This window comes from Chelonia mydas, chromosome 23, assembly GCF_015237465.2.
Source record: "Chelonia mydas isolate rCheMyd1 chromosome 23, rCheMyd1.pri.v2, whole genome shotgun sequence".
Taxonomy (NCBI): domain Eukaryota; kingdom Metazoa; phylum Chordata; order Testudines; family Cheloniidae; genus Chelonia; species Chelonia mydas.
The window spans coordinates 1,905,807-1,929,171 of NC_051263.2; the positions used below are offsets into that span (position 1 = coordinate 1,905,807).

Consider the following 23,365-nt stretch of genomic DNA (forward strand, 5'->3'; position numbering starts at 1 on the left):
CTCTTGGGAATCCCCAAGTTCTCCCTTTGCTCAGGCCTCTCCCGCAACCAAGGATGTGAGAGTGGCACACGGAGAGGCCTTTAATGCTCACAGCACGGTTCAGCCCGTTGCGAGCCCCGTCCTCCGTGAGACCAAAGCCGGGGGGCACGGATCGCCCAGCATGGCCCAGGCACACCCGCAAAGGTACCGCGACGCTGGGGTCCTTCGCTGTCCATGATCGGAGGGTGCTGAAGAGAGCGCGGCTTCCCGCCCTCTTCCATCAGTGTCAGGAAAAGCTGGGGGCAGAGCAGCCAGGTGTCAGGCAGGGATTTCACCAGCTCTCCTGGCTCCGCTGGGGACGCCGGGCTCCTCCCTTCCGTCCCCGCTCGTCTGGGCACCAGAATCCGGGGCCAGCCCCACCACCTCGCACTGCGGCAGCATCTCCTCCACCAAGATCCGGATCAGCCCCGGGGTGGGCACCGAGGGCAGGTGCGAGAGGTCGAGGCGTCGCAGGTGCCTGGGCAGGTGATGGGGAAAAGGGATAACGAAACACAGAGCAATTAGCTGCCTTGTGGCTAGGGTAACGCTGCCACGGACTGACGGCCTCCGGACCACTGGAAAGTGACTCATCTAGAAAGGTTCCCCCCCGGAGCTGGGACCAGAGGCAGATCCTTCTCCCACCCAGCCCGACGCCCCCTATCCCTTCAGCAAGCCCCGCCAGCCCTCTTCCAACAGGCCCATAAACCCACGGCCTCCCCTCAAAGGACGCTCAGCACAATAGAAGAGAGAGAGTGTCCAGGGCTGGATTTTTAAAGTCTTTCGGCTCCTCACTCCCACTGGAAATGCAACGGGAATCCGCTCCCCTGGGAGACAGGCACCAGCGCACCTTTAAAAGCCTGGCCCTGGTCCTTTGGCCGCAGGGGAAGGAGCTGGGTCTAGTGGTTAGAGCAGGGAGAAATGTGGCCCGGACACTTGGGTTCTACTCCCAGGTAGCACAGACTCAAGCAACTTGCTACTCCCTGCCCGCTGGGGGGACGGGGAGACCGACGGGGGTTTGGAAAGTGCTTTGATCTCTTGGGGCGAAGGTCGGTGTCCGCACAAGCACCGCTCCCAGCAGGAGAGGCGCTGTGGAAGTGAACCCAGTGCACAGGACGCCGGCACAGGGTGTCTTGGGTGGGCACCGGTACAATCCGCGGGGAGCCGGGGCACGTGGCGTTTTCACACCCGTTAGGTGAAGACCGAGCAGGTTTCCCCGAGCCCCATTAACGCGGCCTGGCCCTCGCTGGAACGGCACCTCGCGTTAGCGCCCACGTGGGCGGAACACACCGTTCTCCCCAGCCAGGGGCACCCGGGGAGCAGCCACCCACCTTCGCAGCACCCGCCCGAGAGGAGGCCCCTGCCGCCCTGCCGAGGAGGAAGGAAAGGACCTGCCCGCACCACGCCCTGCGGTGACTCATCCGCTCCAGCGGAGGCCGCGTCTCTCCCGCACGGGCCTGCGTGGCAGCGTCCCCGGCGACGCTCGCGGCTGAGAGCCACCAGGGGTTTTTCCGGGAGTGCGACTCAGGGCGGATCCCCTGGCTGGCGCAGCAGCGCTGCCTGAGGGGCGGAGCAGGACGAACCCTCACGCTCCTGGGCTCCTCCCGAGCACGCTCACGCTCAAAGCCCTTTATGGTTGATTAGCCAGGCCGCACAGCTGCCCCCGGAGGCAGATGTTAACACGCCCTCACTCACAGAGGGAGAAACTGAGGCACAGAGCGATAGTGAAAGTGAGGGATAGCGCCCAGGAGTTCTGACTCTCCCCAGCTCTAACCATTAGACCTGGAGCCCAGAACAGAACAGAACCCAGGAGTCCTGGCCCCTCTAACCACGAGATCCTACTCCCTTCCTAGAGCTGAGGGAGACCCAGCCCCCCCCCCCTCCCCCCCGCTCTAACCACTAGGCTCCACTCCCTTTCCAGAGCTGGGGAGAGAACCCAGGAGTCCTGACTCCCAGCCACCCTACCCTCCCTCCCCGCGCTTTAATCACTAGGCCCCTCTTCCCTTCCAAAGCTGGGGAGAGAACCCAGGTGTCCTGAGTCCCAGCCCGCTGCACTAATCGCTAGACCCCATTCCCCTCCTAGAGTTCAGAAAATAATCTAACCACTAGGCATCACTCTCCTTCAGGAGACGGAAATAGACCCCACCCGACTCCCAATTCCCTCTGCTCTAAACCCTAACCCTCCACTCCGTCCTAAAGCCAGCTTCCGAACCCAGGTGTCCCGATTCCCCACCCCGCGCTCTGACCACTGCGCCGCGCTTCCAGCGTTTCCACTCACTCGAGTTGGTGGAGGCAAGCCAGCCCCCGCTCCGTGACCTGGGGGCACCCAGCCAGCGAGAGCTCCTCCAGGCTGTCCTTGAAGACATGCAGCCGGCTTAGGGTCCAGTCGTCAACATGGGGGCAGCGGCTCAGGTCCAGGGACCTCAGCGCCGTCAGCTTCACTGCAGGTGCGGAAAGGGAAAGGAGGGTGGAGCTGTGGGCCCCAAACCTGGTGGCAGCCCCCCAGCCCTCCCCCCTCCTTCGGCCCCAATCTCGTTACCTGCCCAGAGGGAGAGCTTCCGAGGTGACCCCCTGGGACTTGAATTTTGCCTCCTCCCATAGGAGGTGGCACTTACCAAGCTACCTCTTGCCCGGCACCCATCTTCAGGAGGGTGCCAGGCAGTTTCCACACCCACATGACATCTCCGGCAACGGCAGGTGCTCTCCCCTCTGGAAACCCGGCCCTTTTATGACAGGTTTCAGAGTAGCAGCCGTGTTAGTCTGTATCCGCAAAAAGAAAAGGAGTACTTGTGGCACCTTAGAGACGAACCAATTTATTTGAGCATGAGCTTTCGTGAGCTACAGCTCACTTCATCGGATGCATGCTGTGGAAATCGCAGAAGACATTATATGCACAGAGACCATGAAACAATACCTCCTCCCACCCCACTCTCCTGCTGGTAATAGCTTATCTAAAGTGATCATCAAGTTGGGCCATTTCCAGCACAAATCCAGGTTTTCTCACCCTCCGCCCCCACACACAAACTCACTCTCCTGCTGGCAATAGTTTGTGGGGGGGGGAGGGGTGAGAAAACCTGGATTTGTGCTGGAAATGCCCCACCTTGATTATCATGCACATTGTAGGGGGAGTGGTCACTTTGGATGAGCTATTACCAGCAGGAGAGTGAGTTTGTGTGTGTATGGGGGTGGGGGGGTGAGAAAACCTGGATTTGTGCTGGAAATGCCCCACCTTGATTATCATGCACATTGTAAAGAGAGTGGTCACTTTGGATAGGCTATTACCAGCAGGAGAGTGAGTTTGTGTGTGTGGTTTTTGGAGGGGGGTGAGAGAACCTGGATTTGTGCAGGAAATGGCCCACCTTGATTATCATACACATTGTGAAGAGAGTGGTCACTTTGGATGGGCTATTACCAGCAAGAGAGTGAGTTGGGGGGGGGGGGGGGGCGGAGGGTGAGAAAACCTGGATTTGTGCTGGAAATGGCCCAACTTGATGATCACTTTAGATAAGCTATTACCAGCAGGAGAGTGGGGTGGGAGGAGGTATTGTTTTATGGTGTCTGTGTATATAATGTCTTCTGCAGTTTCCACAGTATGCATTCGATGAAGTGAGCTGTAGCTCACGAAAGCTCATGATCAAATAAACTGGTTAGTCTCTAAGGTGCCACAAGTACTCCTTTTCTTTCGGCCCTTTTATCTGTCGCCTGAACGTGTGCTCAGGTGCCTAGCTGCAAATATCTCCGTCGGCCAGAGACGGGGCACTAGACAGGGAGGGCTCTGAGCTACTACAGGGAATTCTTCCCCAGGTGTCTGGCTGGTGGGTCTCACCCACATGCTCCAGGTCTAACTGATCACCAGATTTGGGGTCAGGAAGGAATCACCACCACCACCAGGTCGGCTCGGCAGAGACCCTGGCAGGTTTCCCTTCCTCAGCCAGAGATTACGGGTCTGTTGCAGGAGTGGGTGAAGATCTGTGGCCTGCAATGTGCAGAAGGTTGGACTGGATGCTCCCTTCTGGCCTTGGTATCTATGCGCCTACTACGCGCCCAGGTGAAGAAACGCAGGCCAAGGGTGGCAGAGGAGGTGGGGAATCGTAACTTGACGTGACACACGCGAGCAACACAGGCTCAAAGATCCGTCTGCCTGCTACTGGCAACCTGAAAAATAATCTCTGCCAGCTACAACGCGGCCAGAGATTCAACATCCACGAGGAGAGCCCCGACTCGTTCTCTCTCCTCCCCCAACTCCGGTCAGAGGCAAGGTCTCCTCACCTGGCGGATGAAATACAAGCTCCAGGGCAATAAATACCAAACCCTCGTTTTTAGGAGTGGCACAGAGAGGTGTGAGCCGGGGGACTGGGTTCTATCTAGCGTCGGAAGAACTCAGATTTGATCAGTACATGGCGGTGAACGCCGATTTCCAGCAATGGTGATCAACGTGTAGAGCTAGGCTAAGTACGAAAAATGCTGCTCGAGCGTTTGATTTAAGGCTAATTACTTCGTCTGTTTTGACACCTGATGCTGCCAATTTGTGATTTCACGGTTATAAAGCTTTAACTTGAATCTCAGCATCTCCTGCCATTCAGTAACCATCGTCTGACCCCCATTTTGTCTGACCTCCCCAGAGTTTCCCACAACAGTGAATATTCACATCCATTTAAAAAAATTAAAAATGCTTAAAAATAACTATCAACCTTCACCATCAAAATGACAAAATAAAACACAAGTTCCGCAGAGTCTAGTCACGTGAGACGCGTGGAACCGCGCAGCAACGGTGATGCAAAGACCATGACACGAGCCAACGGCTGTAAGGACCGGCCTATTCCTGAGCTCAGCTGAGGGACGCTCAGAGACGGTGCCAGTGATGTACCTAGTTCCCCATCACCTGCCATCAGCACAAAGCGGGGTGAAACGCCGCCCCTCTGCGCCATTCTGCTGTGACTACACATGGCGCGGGGCGACTGGGAATCAGGCCGGGCGGCCGCGTGCGAGAATGAGGAGCGAGCCAAGGGGCGGAGAAAATCCAACCCCAGAAAAGACCCAAACCTCCCGCAACCAGAGACCACCCAAACCTGGCTCTGATAATCAAAGACTCGCAGCCAGGTCAGGAACCGACCCCCAGAAATTAGGGGCTGCGTCGGCCTAAGGAGAAGGGGCAGCCTCCTCATCCCGCCTCCCCTTTGCCTAACGGCGGAGAAAACGAGGAAAATAGCTGCAGACAAAGGGTCACACTGCTCCCTGGTTCAAGCCTTGGCAAGTCACTGCAGGGCTGACTTCGGCCCAGCATGCTGTGCTTTCCGTTACAAGGGGAACCAGCTCGTCTAACTCCAGACGGGGAAACAAAGAGCCACTGACCTTTACTCTACACGACAAACTGCTGGTTACCAGGCAGCTTAGCACCATTGCAACCAGGAGAGGTCCTAGTTATGGCCCGCGGCCATTCTGCCCTGTGTCCAGAACAGCCACTCGCCCTGCCCTCTGGATGCTTTTAACACCAAGTCTCCCGGCCAATGCTGGCCAAAACCACATTGGGTTTTGTCCCAGTACCGGGTGGGCAAGGGGGCAAACCTCTCAAAAAGATGGCAGTCTGGCTAATACCCGACATGCTGCCGGGAGCCCAGATCTGCGGCATGTTTTCCAGCTTTGCTGTGCTGTTTTTAGCCCCGCAGCGAGAGCCCGAGTGAGTCGGCCCAGGCTCTGAGATTCAGCACCACGGGTTCTCCTTTGCAGTGTGCACATACCCTGAGGGGCTCATGTAATCACAGGACTCCAGGCGCTGGGGCTTTAAGGACAACACCAAATCTGGCCAGACTCGCACTAAAATCCTGAGCTGGCAATGATGAGTCCTCAACAAGATCAGACCCAAAGTGACAGCTAAACACTGGGCAACAGATCTCCGTGTAACCCGAGATCTGGTCTCAACAGATGGCAGCTGTGGGTCTTTGGACACATCTGATTATTTCAGACTGATGCAGACATAAGAATTAGGTTCATCAAATCATTGCCTGAGATAGCAGCTGCTTCCGATTGCCAGGAAATGGACACATCATCCCTCCAGCCGTGCATTAGAAGCAGCCAGGATGGCATTACGAAGGATCTCACAGCAAGGTACACAACCCTCCAGCAGAGCCACCAGGAACTGCCCATGAGGCCAAAGCACCTGCAATCTATACTAAAGCTAGCCCAAACACGGGGCAACGGGCCACCCAGCCGCATGCCAAGGCTCCAGCCCTGCGTTTGGATCCACCAAGGCAGACGCCGGGACCAACGCGCACCCAGCCACGGGCTCAGGGCACCAGCAACTCACGGAAAAGACTGGTACAAGGCAAACACCAGGGGACCCACATTATGAGACAAATGAGTCAGGACAGGGATTGCTGGCCCCCAAAACGGGTCTTTGGAGAGCTATTACAATGAACAGCATACAAGCTGTAATATTGGATCATATTAAAGAAGTTCTGTATTAAAATCACAAATGAGTTTGATTCCCCATAGTTTCAATTCCAGGGTATTACTAATTAAGAGGTCTCTTGGTTTTTGGTACTGTTTCTCTCCCTCTAGGTGTGAAACTTGCAAGCTGCTAATTGCGTTAGTACATTCTAAGACAGAGTCTGTTCTCAAAGCAATTCACAGAGAGAGAGACTCAAAGCAATACTCTACCAACAGAAACAGCACCCAGAGACTCCCCGCCCTTTTGTTGTATTAACAATTGTGATTAAAATAGAGATAGAGGATGTATGTGGATGGATTCTTGGTGTGGATAATCACTGAATGATCAGGGAGGTGCCAGCCTAAGAATCCAGTGTCCATCGGCTGAAGAAGGCGTCAAGTGGAAATAACCAGAGGACCCCCCAGAGGGCAGACTGGAATCCACCCAACAGCCTCAAGAATGGGAGAACCAAAGAACAAGGTAACATCTAGCAGCACGGAGCCGTCAGGAATGTGCTATCTGCTGATTGATTCAGCAACAGCATGATGAAGCAAAAAGAAAAGGAGGACTTGTGGCACCTTAGAGACTAACCAATTTATTTGAGCATAAGCTTTCGTGAGCTACAGCATCCAATGAAGTGAGCTGTAGCTCACGAAAGCTTATGCTCAAATAAATTGGTTAGTCTCTAAGGTGCCGCAAGTCCCCCTTTCTTTTTTGCGAATACAGACTAACACGGCTGTTACTCTGAAACCTGTCAGCATGATGAAGCAATTCCCATAGACTGGCATAGGAAGAAATTCCTTTAAAAATGGACTTTAGAAAGTGAGAACTTTGAGGTCTGATTCTGCAAACCAACTTCCAGGAGCATCAGATGTGCATCTGACAAGGCCCTGCTCCCTCCTCATGTCCAGGCCACCTGGCCAGTGGCTTGGCATGAGCAACTCTAAGGCTGGTAACTATGATAACAACCTTGCAGAACCTTGTGTGTGTTTGTATGAATGAATGTGTGAATAAATATGAGATTGAATGGAATGTTATAGCTATAACTAACTGCTTACTATGATTCTTTCTGTATTCACAATAAATGTGGTATTTTGCCTTTTCCTCTTTAATAAGATCCTGCTGGTTTTTATTTTATTGGTATAACATTTTGGTGGAGAATTGCGAAAGGGGGAATATTGGTAAAAAACCTCAGTTATTGTAAATATTGGTGTGCACACCACCAGCTCTATTGAGCTAGGCATTTCTATTAGGTTAACCAGACCTGCTGGCCTCCGGGAAGGTAGCAGGGGAAAAACGCATAGATTAAGCTATGATTTCAGAATCTAGGCTGTGTCACTTGCTAAGTAATACCAGCAGTGACAAAGAGATTGAAATATCCATGTTAAGATGTTTAAAAGAAAACAGGGTAAGCCAGTACCAGAGGGAGGAATGGAATCAGAAGGAACTCCAACCTCACCTTTTGTTAAAGCAATTACACCTTTTAAACAAATCCTTCAAAAATTTGGGCACAGTCCTTGGACTAAACAAGCCCTAGCTGATGTCTGCACTATTTCGGACCTAGAGGATAGATTGGCTCCGTGTATCCTCATATACAAACCTTCTCCTGCTGCCAACAGAGATGCAGCAGCAATTTGGCTGTTGTGGGAGGCCTGTAAGGATTCTTCCCTCCGCTTGTCCTCATGTGAAGAGGAAAAGGCACAAATGGTGGAAAAGGGAGCAGGCAATTGGAAGGTGCCGGCTACAAATACCCAAAGCCAGCGGAAAATAGTGAAAGAGGCACTCCAGGAATGCAAAAAAAGAGTGAAAAAGTTCACTCTGCAGAGGCTGGAGGGACACAGGTGAAGGGGGAGAAGGTCCTATGTACGGCACCCCCAGGCATAATGACAAAGAGAAAAGAGTAAAAAAGTTAACTCTGCAGAGGCTGGAGGGAATTAAGCAGCTAAACTTTGTGAAAATGTTAAAAAGGAAAAGTGTTAGAGAAAGAGCATTCTTGGTTTCTTTGCAGCCATTCTGAAGGGAAAATGGGCCCTTTTCCAAAGGAATGTATGTAAATTAGCCAGGCAAAAATAAACTATCTGATTAAAATCATTTGACTGGACAATTTAGTCAAATTTGCTAAAAGAACAGAAGGGGGTTCTATTGGAACTTAACTGTCTCAAATGTATAAAGGGAATGTAAGATGTAAAAAAAAAAAAAAAAAGGAGCAGTGTGGAAGGGATGTTAAGGAAAAGAAAATGTGTACATATCTATCTGTGTGAGTGTAAATATGTAAAGTCCTAAGGACCAATTGGTTTTGTTTTTGTTTTAAATAATGCCACTAAAAATTAATTTGACTCTTTAATTCAAAGTTGCAAAACTGACAGACCTTTTTGCTAGACACAGGTAATTAGTGTTGTTTGGCTTTGGGATTTGGCATTTAACCCTTAAAAGGTAACTCACTGCTTTACAAAATTTAAAATGTTATTAAGTTGTGGCTGCAGCAGGGCAGTCAAAATCAGAAAAAAAAAAATTCTGGTTTCTTTTTGTTTGGTTGGTTGGTTGGTTTTCATTTGGTTTTGTAACAAAATAGCAGATGAGAGCTGTAGTAAATAAATAAATAAAAAGAAATTAAAAAAGACAGTGCCCCTCTGAAGCAACAGCAGGGGTAAGGTGCACAAAACAAGAAGAAGCAATGTTAGAAACACTGAGCCTTAAAATGGCTCTGAGTAATCAGACTGTCACTTTGATAAAGGTACATGAAAACTCTGTAAGCAAAAAAAGAAAAAGAAAAAGAAAAAGAAAAAGAAATAGTGACACCTTAGGTAAAAATGGATCTGGATCACGTTATAGAAGTTAAACTACAGAAGGAATGTGCATTTGCCCCAGAACATGCGCAGGGTGTATTGTAGAAGGGGCAAAAGAAATGCAAACATACCACGCTACTTAATTAAAATGCTATTAGGGGTCCAAAGGGAGCCACCATAGGTTGGGATTTCTTTTTCACATTGCTGTGTGTTTTGGAAGGAGAAGTTAAAAGTGATCAAAACTCTGGTGAAAGTTGATTGTGTCCCTTTTAAGATCCAGCCTCTCAGCTGCTGAGGGCTTTAAATCCAAAAGCAGGAAGCGGCTGTGAAAATGCAAATGACCTAAATGATAAAGGAAGGAAAGAACGAGCAGCACAAAGGAGCTGCAGATAAAGGACACACCTGGTCAGCAAACTCTAAATAAAAAGAAAAGGAGTACTTGTGGCACCTTAGAGACTAACCAATTTATTTGAGCATAAGCTTTCGTGAGCTACAGCTCACTTCATCAGATGCTTATGCTCAAATAAATTGGTTAGTCTCTAAGGTGCAACAAGTCCTCCTTTCCTTTTTGCGAATACAGACTAACACGGCTGTTACTCTGAAACCTGTCTAAATAAGAGGCATGGGATCACAAGAGAATTTTAATAAATTTAATGAGAATAAGTACCCCTGTAACAACGTATAGTGTGTATGATTTTTGGAAAAACCCTTTAAGGTTGTATGATAATGATGCTTCTCAGCTATTACCTGTAAATAAACTTAAAGCTTAACACAGCAGGAAAAACATTATAAACTTGGTCTGCTGTAGAAGAAGGGAAACTGAGGTACCCCACCTCAGGGATTTAATGACTAAACAGTGGGATAATTTCCCCATAACCCTTAAAAGACAGAAGCCATTGAAACCTGGCCTGCCTATAAAAAAAACAAACAGGAAAATATGGGGGTAATTCCTCTGTTTTGCCTGCAATCAGCAAGGGTATTTGTAAAAGAAATATTTTAAGCAATAATCTGACACCCCAAAAGGGGTAGAAACATGTTCTTTTTGTCTTTCAGAAAATCAGGAAAAGCTGATGCCAGCTGAAAAGCATGAATCTACTGTCACAATAGAAATTGTGTTTTGTGTTCTATGTTTTGTCTTGTCTTGTTGCTAGCACTGTTGTGTGTTTAAAAAAAAAAAAAATACTAAAGACCTGCAGGTAATTAAAAATAAATTAAGCTCTCTGTCCCAACTACAGGACAGCCCGATACAAAAACAAGTACATGCCAATGTAGACTTGGTCCAAATTGGTCTGGGTAACCTAAAAGGCCGATGGAATCTTTGGTAATGGCTTAATACTATCACATGGCTTATCCATAAGAAAAAAAATATTAGAAATAGGAAACTCCACAGCCATAGCCATGGGATGCACTGAAATGCAGATACTTGCACTAGCTACTTTGGAACACAAAATGTTCTGGGTCATATTGGGAAATATTAAGGTTTGATGCATTTGTTAAAAAAGAAAGAGATCATTGTTTGACACTTATCAATATGAATGCATGCAATATGTTTCCAGTATTGTAAACCAGACTTGTTAATGGGAGAAACTGCTGTCAGAATTGCACCAACAGTCCCTGGAGGCAAAGGTATTGAAGGTTAACCCACTCCCCATATTACACGTGGGATCCTTCTGGCTACCCTGGACCTCGAGCCAGTGGGCTGGGGAGGGAGGGAAGCTATTGGACACTAGAGGTTGTACCGAATGGACTCCTCAAAAGTGGGTGTGCCTCACCTTGCCTGTTGCCCCAGAACCTTGTAGTAAAGATACATCACTGGGATCGTGTATGTGGCATGAATTGGAATCACAAACTCAAATTGCCTCACAGTACCTTCTCTTGAATAGGCTACATAGAAAGTGACACTGACGATTATAAATCTTAGTGTCAAAAGGGGGATTATGTTGGATCATATTAAAGAAGTTCTGTATTAAAATCACAAATGAGTTTGATTCCCCATAGTTTCAATTCCAGGGTATTACTAATTAAGAGATCTCTTGGTTTTTGGTACTGTTTCTCTCCCTCTAGGTGTGAAACTTGCAAGCTGCTAATTGCGTTAGTACATTCTAAGACAGAGTCTGTTCTCAAAGCAATTCACAGAGAGAGAGAGACTCAAAGCAATACTCTACCAACAGAAACAGCACCCAGAGACCCCCCGCCCTTTTGTTGTATTAACAATTGTGATTAAAATAGAGATAAAGGATGTATGTGGATGGATTCTTGGTGTGGATAATCACTGAATGATCAGGGAGGTGCCAGCCTAAGAATCCAGTGTCCATCGGCTGAAGAAGGCGTCAAGTGGAAATAACCAGAGGACCCCCAGAGGGCAGACTGGAATCCACCCAACAGCCTCAAGAACGGGAGAACCAAAGAACAAGATAACATCTAGCAGCACGGAGCCGTCAGGAATGTGCCATCTGCTGATTGAGTCAGCAACAGCATGATGAAGCAATTCCCATAGACTGGCATAGGAAGAAATTCCTTTAAAAATGGACTCTAGAAAGTGAGAACTTTGGGGTCCGATTCTGCAAACCAACTTCCAGGAGCATCAGATGAGCATCTGACAAGGCCCTGCTCCCTCCTCATGTCCAGGCCACCTGGCCAGTGGCTTGGCATGAGCAATTCTAAGGCTGGTAACTATGACAACAACCTTGCAGAACCTGTGTGTGTGTGTGTGTGTGTGTGTGTATGAATGAATGTGTGAATAAATATGAGATTGAATGGAATGTTATAGCTATAACTAACTGCTTACTATGATTCTTTCTGTATTCACAATAAATGTGGTATTTTGCCTTTTCCCCTTTAATAAGATCCTGCTGGTTTTTATTTTATTGGAATAACAGTCAGAGCAGGAGATTTCCAAGCCAGACGCAGCAGTGACCCCACAGAAATTAGAGACAAGAAAAGGGTTTTTCTCCCCATCTCCCCCATCTTTGCTCTCCAGGATTTTGGCCAGCGCCTCCGGCAGGAAGGTCACAGCCACTTCCCGTGGGAGACGATTTCTCAGCCTAATAAACCCTCAGCAGGAGATTTTACCCAGATCCTCGGCCTCCACCTTCCTTGGCTTCATCTTGTCCATTAAGAACACGATCTCTCCATTGTGAGCCTGGAGAGGAGCCTGCTACATTACTGCCTCTGACGGGCTCCCAGCCAGGGCAGGATATCACATATTAAAAGGCACAGGAAGCAGGAAGGTAAAGGCCAAAGTGTATTTCAACAGCTCAAAAACTGCCGTGCTGAAATGGATGAACAGATTGTACGAGCGTGTGATCAGCTGGTCTGATTGTGTGCCACAAGCCAGAGCATGGCAGAGCTGTTAGACAAACACACCCCCTTGATTTCACAATGACCAGGACTAAAGAATTCAAACCCCCCCCCTTTGGGAAACTGCTTTAGTAAATTACCCTCCCTGTGAAAAATCCTGACCCCTCTCCCACCGATCCACCTCCTTCCTGACTGGTGGGCACCAGAACTGGACGGCAGGTCCCAGCCGCGGTCGCGCCAGGGCCAGACACAGAGGGGAAACACCCTCTCTGCTCCGACGGGAGATTCCCCAGTTTATGCAGCCCAGGATTGCGTTAGCCCTTGTGGCCTCGGCATCACGTCAGCAGATAAATAGATTGGTACATCCCCGAATCACCCAGCGTCAGCACGGCCCCCTGGGATTAGTTAGTATGAAACGGGCCTGTCTTGCTTTGTATTTGTACCATCGCTTCCCTGACACACGGCAGCCGTCTGAGCAGCGCTGTGTGCCCCTTACAGCACCAGCCGTAAAGACAAGAAGGGACAATCTCTGCCTCCACCTATCAATCCACGTCTCCCGAAGCACTCTACAAATTAGACCGTATGCTCTATGGGGCAGAGACCATCTTTGTATTTGTACAGCGCCTAGCACCATGGGGCCCTGGGCCACGGCGGGGGTGCCCAGGCACTACTGTCAAATTAATAATGATAGCGCCCTGGGTTTCTCATAGGAGAAAAGCTTTGCCACTGCTGTTACAGTAAATGTCTTATCTTTTCTCAAATGTACTAATCTAGTTCTTCCAATGATATCCTGCAGCAGTGAGTTCCACAGGTTAACTGTATGTGGCCTGAGAAGCGTTCACTCCTTGGAGGACTCCTGGGGATGTTCAAGAGCTCGGGGATGAGGGAAATCAGCAAAACTTATCACCCCTAGCTTCATCCTTCGATCTCAAAGCTCTTTACAGAGGAGGTTGGGATCACGATTCCCATTTTACAGATGGGGAAATGGAGGCACAGAGGTGGGGCCTGCACAGCAGCAGAGCTGGGAACTCTTCTGAGTCCCAGTCCGGGGCTCTATCCACTAGGCCGCACTGCCTCCTCCATAAGAAAAGCCACTTGTGAGCCCAAGTGTTTCTGTGCTTCATAGTGCCCCCAGCTGCGCCAAAGATCCCACAGACAAACGTCCTCCGCGGAAGTCCATCCATTTCTCACCTAGGTTATCCAGCCCATTGTAGTTCAACACGGAGCCAGAGAGGTCGATGGCCACCACAGGCACATCTCGGAGCTGTAGGAAATCGGAGCTGTACTTCCCTCGCCGGTCCGCACAGAACCAGGTCTCCTGGCCTTGAAACCTGGAAGGAGAAACGCCAGCGTTAGGAGAACTGAGCCGGGGGTGAGTCAGGGCGAGGCACCACGGAGACCCCACACTAGGAACCGGGACTTTGCCAAGGGGATTTCCCGGCCAGACCCACGTCCCCAGGGCTTGGCCAAGAGCGTCAATACCTCACTCTTCCCCTGTTGGACAGGACAAAGTAGGCTGCCGCGACATTGTCTCCGTAGGTCTCCTTGGTGTAACCATAGTACCTGGCAAAAGGAGGGGGGAAGGGGAAGGATCACAACATTTTTCAACACGAAAACGGTGCATGTCAAGGACTATTAATTATTATTATTTAACCTCGGACCTGGAGCAGGCCCCTGGTGTGCTCGGAGCTGTACACACGCAGACCCTGCTCCAAAGAGGTTATGATCTACTAGAAATTTTGCCCAGAAATATATACCCGGAGCCTGTTTGTTTCCATCCGTGCGGGGCCAGAGCATGTAAATTGGATAAGAGGAGCATGGACACTTTTTTTTCCTCTGTTTTTGTGCAGCGCCTGGCACAGTGGGGCCCTGATCCACGACTGGGCTCCCAGTGTTACCGTAACAACAAACAATACGGTTTGGACTCAAATAACCGTCCTGAAATTAAAAACCGCTGGCGAACAAAGTCCCAACACCCAGGGCGGCTTCTCTCCCACACACTATGCCAGGACCAGAGCAACCCTGAGACTTAATGACTCTTGTGAGCCGCTAGGAACCGGACGGAGACCCAGAAAACCCACTGACCATGCCATCAGCTGGTAACAGCTTCTAGTCCTTGGGCGCAGGCGAAGCCGGATTTTAAAGGCTCTGCAGCTCACATGCAAGTCCCCTGCGTCATGGGTCTTGAACCCGGGCCCACAAGGTTCACAGAAGCAGCCACACTCCAACCCTCCCCCTGCTTGGTGTCCCGACCCAGCTCAGCGCCTGGCGCCTGACTTGTAGTTCCCGACCTCCAGTTTGTCTCCTGCCTCTGACCCTGGTTCCTGACTCGTGACTGCAGATGCTGGCTCCGACTACTAGGTCGGACGGCCCACAACCCGGTCGTGACAGCTGCGCCTTTGAGTTTGGAGCTCTCCTGAGGAGAAGTGCCACAGAAGGGCTAAGTGCTTTTCCTTACAGTAGAGCCGGGCAGGAAAATTTTCTCATACAGAATCGCGACAAAAGGGCAAAATCGCCAGTACTTTTGTGAGCAGGCAAACGGAACAGGAAAATGCACTTTGACTCGGTGGAAACGTTCTCTGACTTCGGAGACATTTGCTTCAATTTTGACCCTTTTAACTTTTCTTTTAGTAGCAATTAAGTTACATTTCTAGACCAAGAAGTTGCTTACAAAAGAAAAAAAATGAAACTTGCCATTTCAAAAGGGTTTTCCAGCATTTGTGTCCTGCTGGGAAATTCATCAAAACTGACCCTTTCCCGCAAACAGCTTCGGTTTTGAAAAATCAGCATTTTTCACCCCCCAAAAAATTTAAAAATTCCCGCCTAGCTCCGCTTTAGATTTCCCATGAGCGGTTGGTTGTGCAGGTCTCCCTGCAGGTACCCGGCAGTTCCGTAACCATCACATTTACAGTCATCAGCTTCTCAGAAGGGGAAGTGCCAGAGGTTTCTCTTTTCCAGGAAGTCAAGTTCCAGCCATCCCTCTCCAGCCCCCCCGCCCCCCCTTCTCAGCTGGGGAACACCGGAGACGCGGGCTGTACGTACGCGTTCTTCCTTCGCAGGTTTCTGTAACGAAGCTTCGTGCTCCAGCCGACGAGGTATTCGATGTCATAGAACCGGTTACAGAGGTACTGAAGGATGCCACCCTTTAGAGGGTCTGGGCAGGTGGCACTGCTGTACGGACGACGGGCGCACAGAAGGCGGGGGAAAGCCCTGCACTGCTGGAGCTGCAAGACACACGGTTAATCATGTGAACTCCCAGAGAGTCAATCAATCAGATTTCTAAGGCCAGGGGGTTGGGGGCTGTCAATGCAAACACCATAAGACAAAGAGAACCCTCTGCTAATGGAAGCAACCCAATTCCTCCCCAACCCCCGCCTCCGAGAGGGCTCTGCTGGTTAGAGGTTAAATGTAGCCTCTCTGCTCCCAAGGGGTCAGAGCCTCACGCTCGCCGACAGGTGGAGGCCACACAGGAGCCTCTCCCCGGGTGATTTCGCTCTAGCCACACAAGAGACGCCGTCTGCTGGCTACATCCTGTATGATCGATCGCACCGCACTGGCAGGACACTGGATTTCACACCTCGGATGGCTGCTCACAGTGTCACACCCGCAGAAACAGCTGGATTCCCCAGGCCAGGGGAGCCGCTTTATACCTGCTTCTCATTTACAATGCTTTTTACCTGGGGAGTGGGAGCCAGGACTCCTGGGTTCTAGCCCCAGCTCTGGGAGAGGAGTGTGTCTAGCGGTTAGAGCCAGGGGGGACTAGGATTGAGGACTCCTGGGTTTCTTTCCCAGTTCTCCCACTTTGCCCTCTCTGTGCCTCAGTTTCCCTTGTGTATAAAGAGGATAATCATGAGTCTGGGGGTCAAGAAAGCTCAGTCCTATCCCCAGGCGGATTGCCAACTGCTGCCAAATCTGGAGCAAATCCCTTCCCCAGGCTGTGTCTACAAGGAGACTTATCCACCTCACAGCTTCACTCATTAGCTGCAGAACCAGAAGCTACATTTACAGGTTTTCTTAAGCTTGAAGCATCTGTCTACAGGAGAGAAGCAATTACAGCAGTGCTAGCTACAGCAAAAGCACCTTAAACTCCCCCGCTGGAGATGCTTCGGGCGGCCACAGATCTGAGCAGCTGGCCTGAGTTGAGGAAGCAAGTGACCAGGAAGAGACCTTTGTTCCGGCCCTTGCTGAGGAACACCTAACCACGCCCCAGCAGAGCAACTCTCCTGTGCTGGAACCACAAATGGAAGGTCTCATGGGGTTGGTTTTGCAACATGATTAGCAAGAAGGGGAGGAGGGGAAAAAAGGAAAGCCAAGAGCTTAAATCACCCAGGCAGCTGGGAAATTGGGTCTGACGGGCGGGGTGACCATATTTCCCTGTGCTGAACACGGGACACCTGGTAAAATCACTCGTATTCAAGCGAGGTCAATGCAATCAGAGCTATGCAGGACAAATGTTCAAACTAACACCAAGTTGACTGAACCCGTTAAAAAGAAATACTGCGTAGCTGGAGTCTTTATTTACCTTAAGGCTTTAGGGTTCACATGGGGAGGGGTGTCACACACACATCACCTGGCCCCCGTCTTTGCAGAACCCATCTCTTCTCCCCCTCCCCCCACTGGAAGCAGCTTGTCCCTTCCTGCCCGCAGTGTCAGAAAGGCAGCTAACACCTCCAGACTACTGCTGGCCACTGACATAACCCAGCCGCCTCCTGTCCCCTGGCTACAGCATGGGCAGGAAGGGGTTAAGCCCTAAGGCTGCATTGTGCACCTGGGGCCAGGGAACCTGACTGCAGGGGGGCAAGAGAGGTGGCTCAGCAGGGGAGGGTGCCGAGGGAACAGAGCAGCCCCGCTCCCTGGGACAGGACCCACAGTGGGAGGAGGCGGGTGAAGAAGGGGCTAAGCCCCTGCCTTGGGAGCCTGCATGGGGGGCGGGGGGGCATGAACAGGCTGGAAATCGCTTCCCCCCTCCAACTCCAGAGCTCAGCTGAGGGGCGGGGAGGCTTCCCTGTGCCAGCGCTGTGCAGGGCTCTGGCACATGCCGGGCTCGGCTCCTCCTGGCCAGCGCCCCAGGCCGGAGGGTCTTGGCTTTCCCGGGGCACCGGCCCAGCCAGAGGCAGTGGGGGAAGGAAGGAGCCTGACAGCCAGGCTGCTGGTGAGCTGAGCGCTCGGACCAGGGGCTGGTTCTCCCCACAGCGCTGGGAGCGGGATGCGCCCGCTGGGTGAGGGAGATGGACGAGCAGCGGGGCTGGGGGGGGGGGGGGGGGGGGGGGCGAAGGAGGGAGAGGACAGCAAGAGGGGGCACGTAAAGGGTCGATGGGTGGGCAGCAGAGACAACACACCAGCCACTGCAGTTCATAGCACGTAGCGTGCCGGCCGGAAACGGGCCGGGGGGCCCTGCAGGCCGAGAGCCAGCACGCAGCGGGGGCTGCGGTGACAGACCAGCAGCGGGGGCGGCTGGCCCCACGCGCTCCATCTTTGCCCCGCCACCAGCCTTGCACACCCACCCCCCCCACTCACCAGTGTGGCCAACTCTCATGGTTTTATCACGATTCGCGATATGTGCTGTTTGTCTTAATGTCCCAACTCCTGAAGTCATGAAAATCTCGGCTTTCATTTTCAAAAGAAACCCCTCTGGCCTGAGCATACCCTAGAGACTCAAAAAAACCCAGCAGGCTAATCAGAGGAACTCCAAACTCATGATTTGAAATGCCATGTTTCTTAAGCCAATCTCCCAATCTTTGGGGGGCTTGCCTTGTGATTTTTTTTAAATGCTTGAGGTTAGCACTGCTGAGAATCCCACGTGGTTCTCAAATACAGAACTCCTTTCCTTTATTCTTTGCCTTTTTCACCTGACGGGTTAAGGTTTTATAAGTAACTGCAAAAATTAACCAGGCTGCAAAGACTTTGGCCAAGAATCCACTTCTTCACTGAGGAAGTTAATGTCACAAGAACAGGGGCTTGGTCCTGAAGTCATGGGGAAGTTTGTCAAGGCTGACGCGTCCTTCACAGCACAATCAAGGCTTGTTTGCTACCATCAGTGCAAGGAGACACAGCTCACCCATGCATTAAGTCTTCACATACAACTAATTTAACACCGAGACCATCAAATCAGTGCTTTAGGTCACTACCAACCAGGGCTGAATTCAACTCTTTGACCCAGCGATGAAAAGCACCAGGTCCTGATCCGGGACGCTCCTGAGCTTGTCCCAAAGAGATCTAGTGACATCTACTGGCCGGCGCTCTCAGCTCCCTCTTCCCCCGGAGGGATTTCACATTTCAAATCCAATTCGTTAAAACCCTTCTCCCTGAGCCTACCCTTCCTAGCAAAGGACGCCAGAACGTTTCTCAGCCTCCGTGGACGCACGTCACTCACCAACAAAATGCAGCCCCCTCTGGACTGGAAAACAGCTGCTGTTTCAAAGGGAAACTGTCATGGTGATATTTGGCCCCAAAAATATTGGAGGGCAGGGAAGAGCTCTTAAAAAGCCATTTTTATAAGCAATTCCAAAGGAGGCAATTTTAAACAAAGGTTGGGTTTGCGGGGGGCCCTCCAGGTACAGTCCACACAACAGGGCAACACGACCAGCCAACAACAATGGCTCTTGCAGGGACAGGGACTAGAAACCGACATGACACTGACGCCAGGCGGGCGTGGAGAAGGTCGCTGGCTGCCAACGCGGGGATCTGCTTCCCGAGGCCCGGCTCCGACAGTGAGGCCCGTGGACCTGAAAGCTGCCGCACGGCACCGGCGAAACCTGGACATGGGGTCGGGTATTTGAGGTCGCAGGGACCACGGGCCCGTCCCAGATCCAGCATCTGGGGCCTTCTCTACGCTATGCTACCATGGGTCCTTTTCACGACCTCGTGCTGCTCACCCGACCCCAACGCTGGGGTCACCCTCTGGCTCTGGGGATGGTTTTGAGCAGCCTCGCGCCCGAGCGGCCCCCTCCCGCAGCCAGTCGCCCCCTGCCGCACGCGCCCCCGGGCAACGCGGAAACAGCCCCAGGACCTTCCCAGGGCCCAGCAGAGCCAGAGGGTCCCGGACGACGAGCCGGCCCGGCTGGCACAGGGTTGGCGGCGCGCTCGGACCGGGGACTCGCTCAGGCGGAGCGGTTCGCTCCGTGGAGCCGGCCTAGGGGCTGGGGACCCCGGGGGGGGCCGCCATGGGGGGAGCAGGACCCAGGCGCTGGGGACCCCCGGGGGGGTTATGGGGGTGGCGGGGGGAGCAGGACCCGGGCGCTGGGGACCCCCGGGGGGGTTATGGGGGTGGCGGGGGGGGGGCAGGACCCGGGCGCTGGGGAACCCCGGGGGGTGGGGGGGGCCGGGCGCTGGGGAACCCCGGGGGTGGGGGGGGCCGGGACCCGGGCGCTGGGGACCCCTGGGGGGGGTTATGGGGGCAGCGGGGGGGTCGGGACCAGGGCGCTGGGGACCTCGGCGGGGGGGGGTTATGGGGGCGGGGGGGGGCCGGGACCCGGGCGCTGGGGGGGGGGCGTTACAGGGGCCCCAGGGGGGCAGAGGACCGGGGGGGGGCGTTAGGGGAGCGGGCGGGAACCTGCCCCCCCCCGGGGACGCTCTGGCGCGGGCGGGGCCGAGGCGCGCGGACATTTCCCCCCCCCGCCACCTACCGCCCCGGGCGCCGCCATCTTGGATCGGCCACGTGACTCCCGGCCCCGCCCGCGGAGCGCCCGGACCCTTCCCGCTCCGCCCCGCCCCTCAGGAACAGCCCCGCCCTCCCCTTTAGCCCCGCCCCCTCAGTGGTCTGGGGCTCCGGGGGCCAGGACTCCTGGGTTCCAGCCCTGGCCGGGGGGAGGGGGGATCCTGAGCGCTATTTGCAGCGCTTACTCCTCGTGTGCCCCTGAGCCCCTCGCTTCCCCACTCTGTGCCTCAGTTTCCCCCCACCCCGGCCTGGGGGACGCGCTCCGGGCTCTTGCCCCGCAGCACCCAGCCGAGTCACGGGCCGGCCGGTGGGGAACGGACCCGCTGCCCCGCTCTCAAACAGGGAGAGCCCCCCGGGGCCGACCCGCAGCTGAGCCCTCCCCCGCACGGGGGGCGAGGGTGTCTAGGGCGCCGTGGGCGACGCTCAGCACCGCGCCGGGCAACCCTGCCTCTGTTTCCCCTCCGGGGCCCAGCATGGGCCCCCGCGGCCGGACTCCAGCTCCCCAGCCGGTGCCGTGCGCAGGCAGGGGCCTGCATCGCGCTCCTCTGAGCCAGGGGGTGGCCCAGCCGTCCCCTGCCTGACCCCCAGCAAAGCCGGGCTCAGCAGCCCCACCTGCGCTCTCTGGGACGCGCGCGGTGCAGCTTGAGTGCCCCCTTCATACAGGTCGGGGGTCCCAGGAGCAGGCAATGGGGTTTCCTGCCCAGGGCGTGCGGCCTTTCCCCTGGGAATTTCCGCTCGGGTGACGGAGGGAGTCGCTGGAAGGGGCAAGCCGGGCGGCCGCGTGCCAAAGGGCGTGGGGACGGGCTGCTTCGGCTGCGAACTTTGAGCCCCCAGCTCCGCTGGCTGCTTGGGAGCCTGGCGCGTTTATGACCCGTTGCCAGCCAGCGCCCAGAGCCGCTCCCTGCACTGCAGGCCCAGCAGCTCCGTGGGACAGGAGGGGAAGCGAATCGGCGCTTCAGCTTTCCCGCTGGCTCGGGGGAGCGGGAGCACCGCTCGGTAGCGCCCTCGCTCGGTAAGGGGGGTCCCTTCAACTGCCCCCTCGGGGCTGGGGAACGGTGCTCGCTCGCCGGCTTGTCCTTCCGTCCCCTCCTCCCTCTCCCAGGGGGGCTCCTCCGGCCCTTCCCACCGTCGGTGGCGCAAAAGCCTTCTCCTTTGCAATCCCCTACCAAACGCAACAGACGCCCTGGTTTCTCCCTCTCGCCCCGGCCACGCTCCCCCCGTGCTCAGGATCTCCCTCCCTGTCTCCTCTCCCGCTCCCGGCAGCATCCCCAGGGCTCATGTGAGAGACGTGCTGCGAGGAAAGCCGTGTGTCCACCAACCTCAGTTCTCCTCGGCCAGAAGGAGGGGGTGGTCAGGCAGGATTAAAGGAGAAAAACTGGGGGGCGGGGGGGGAACGTCTGGGAGGGGGGAAACAACCCCCTGCGCAAAAGGCCAGGGGTGCCAGCCATAATCCACATCTGCGATAGGACCCTTTGGCGCATGACCCTGTTTCCCGGACGCCCCAGGCCAGCCCCAGGCACCCCGATGGCCGAATGCCGCTGGATGGAGGAAGAGGGGTCCCTTTTCAAGGGGCTGCCCCAGCTGCCCAAAGTGCTCCGCGCCCCCCCCCACGCATGGCCCTCCGGCGGCAGGGGAGCGCCAGGAGGCCCTAGGAGTGCGGGGGACAAGCAGCCAAAGGGACGGCGCTCCGGGCTCCAGCCTCCAGGCCAGGATCTCTTGGGTGCGGAAGGAGCTGGTGAGTTCGGCCCGGTTTTTCAGAAGGGGTTCGGTGCTGGCAGGCGGGCCCTGGCGTCAGGACTCCTCAGGGGTAACTGGCTGCAGTAGAAGGCCGTTACCTTCTCTGCAGGCCTGCCACCAGAGGGGGATGGAGACACCTGCTTTGCCGGCAGGTTTCACTGCTCGCGACTGGCTCGACAGGAGCAGCCACGATTCCTGGTCGCGGAGGGGAGCAACCTCTCCTGGTTACAGACCCTTCCTTTCCCTTCAACACCAGCAGCCCGTTTAGGACAGGAAGTGACGGAGAGTCCCGTCGCCAACGGCTAAGGACGAGCAGCGGAGAGCGGCCAGTTCCAGGCTGGCCTGGGCCAGGGTTCATGGGTAACTCTCACCGCCCCTTGAAAGCCACCAGTCGTAACTCCCTCCCTCTCCTCCCATCCCTGTCCCAGCTCAGCCTGCAGCTGACCGACCGGGCGCTTCTCCGGCAACTGGACCCCATCGCCCAGGAGATCCAGGACCTGCGGGAGCTGCAGCTGGAGCTGGAAGAGCTCTTTGCCGAAGGGGAGCTGCTGGGACCAGCCCCCTCCTCCCACTGGCATCTCTGCCCCTTGACACTGAGCGGTGGGGTGGAGGGGAAGGCCTTATAAACCATGCAGGTGAAAGAGCTGATTGGCTAGATGAACCATCGATCGCCTAGACGCAGGGGAGGGACTTCCCTTCTCCGCAAAGGGTTCTGGGTAGGGAAGCCCTTTATATAACCCCGGCTGGGCCGGCCGAGGGAGTGGGCATTGCTGGGATGGAGAGGACCTGTAGGGTGGAAGATCCCGGGCCTGTTATGAGCTATCCGGACCACTTTGGATGGGGAAATGGATGGCCGTGAGGAGACGGCAAAGGAGCCTGTCGTGTTCTCTGGCTGGGGGTTTTGTTCCCTCCCCGCCACGTTAAAATAAAAGGAGTTGGTCCTTTGCTTTTCTTCTTGCCCCAGCTTCTCTGAACTGGGCCCCGCCGATCTGTTCGGAGAGTTTGGCGCCCGCGTTCTGCCCCACGGCAACTGAGAGGACGAGAGAGAATCGCAGGGCGTTTCTGCCGTCGTCTTCCTCACGAGTCAGGCGCAGCGAAGAGAAATCAGTGTGGGTCACGGGGCGTTGTCCTGCCGTGTAAAGGGGGCAGAGGAGAGAGATATTTTTTTCTAGTGGGGGGGGCATGCGCTCTCTCCCTATGTGGGCGGGCACAGCCCATTCCTCCTGGGGGGAGACCTGATTCTGGAGTGAGCTCTGGCCACCTGTTTCAGAAGGAGAACCCCCGGCCCCCAGCTCCGCCATTGCACCACAGAGAGGTAGGTGCAGAGAGGGGCGTTGGGGCATGGCACTGGGAGAGGATGTCTCCAGGAGAAACTGGGTGTGGTTCTCAGTCACGCCTGGGCCCCTCTGCACCCCCCTTGCAGCGTAGTGGGGCAGAAACACC

The 23,365-nt window shown here is 54.2% G+C and overlaps 1 protein-coding gene and 1 long non-coding RNA gene across 5 annotated transcripts; one reads left to right on the plus strand and one right to left on the minus strand.

Annotated features, from left to right (window-relative positions):
* Nucleotides 1-65: 65 nt before the first annotated feature.
* DMAC2 (distal membrane arm assembly component 2) lies at nt 66-20,237 on the minus strand. Of its 3 annotated transcripts, XM_037884378.1 has the most exons (6): nt 20,154-20,237; nt 15,571-15,752; nt 14,011-14,091; nt 13,720-13,859; nt 2,294-2,456; nt 66-496 (listed from the first exon to the last, which is right to left on the minus strand). In XM_037884378.1, exons 1-6 carry the CDS (start codon nt 20,169-20,171, stop codon nt 298-300), a joined length of 783 nt encoding a protein of 260 aa, XP_037740306.1. In that variant the 5' UTR covers nt 20,172-20,237; the 3' UTR covers nt 66-297. The 3 variants fall into 3 exon arrangements, 2 of the variants coding, with proteins under 2 accessions (XP_037740306.1, XP_043390463.1); XM_043534528.1 differs by lacking the exon at nt 14,011-14,091; XR_006287195.1 differs by lacking the exons at nt 66-496; nt 2,294-2,456; nt 13,720-13,859; nt 14,011-14,091; nt 20,154-20,237 and adding an exon at nt 16,490-18,895 and having other exon boundaries at nt 15,617-15,752.
* A 456-nt stretch (nt 20,238-20,693) lies between these two features.
* On the plus strand, nt 20,694-23,260 carry LOC119564353. 2 transcript variants are annotated; one of them, XR_006287102.1, is made up of 3 exons: nt 20,694-21,197; nt 21,652-21,920; nt 22,351-23,260. It is a non-coding gene; the product is annotated as an uncharacterized LOC119564353 (long non-coding RNA). The 2 variants fall into 2 exon arrangements; XR_005223141.2 differs by having other exon boundaries at nt 20,697-21,197; nt 21,691-21,920.
* Nucleotides 23,261-23,365: the final 105 nt, after the last annotated feature.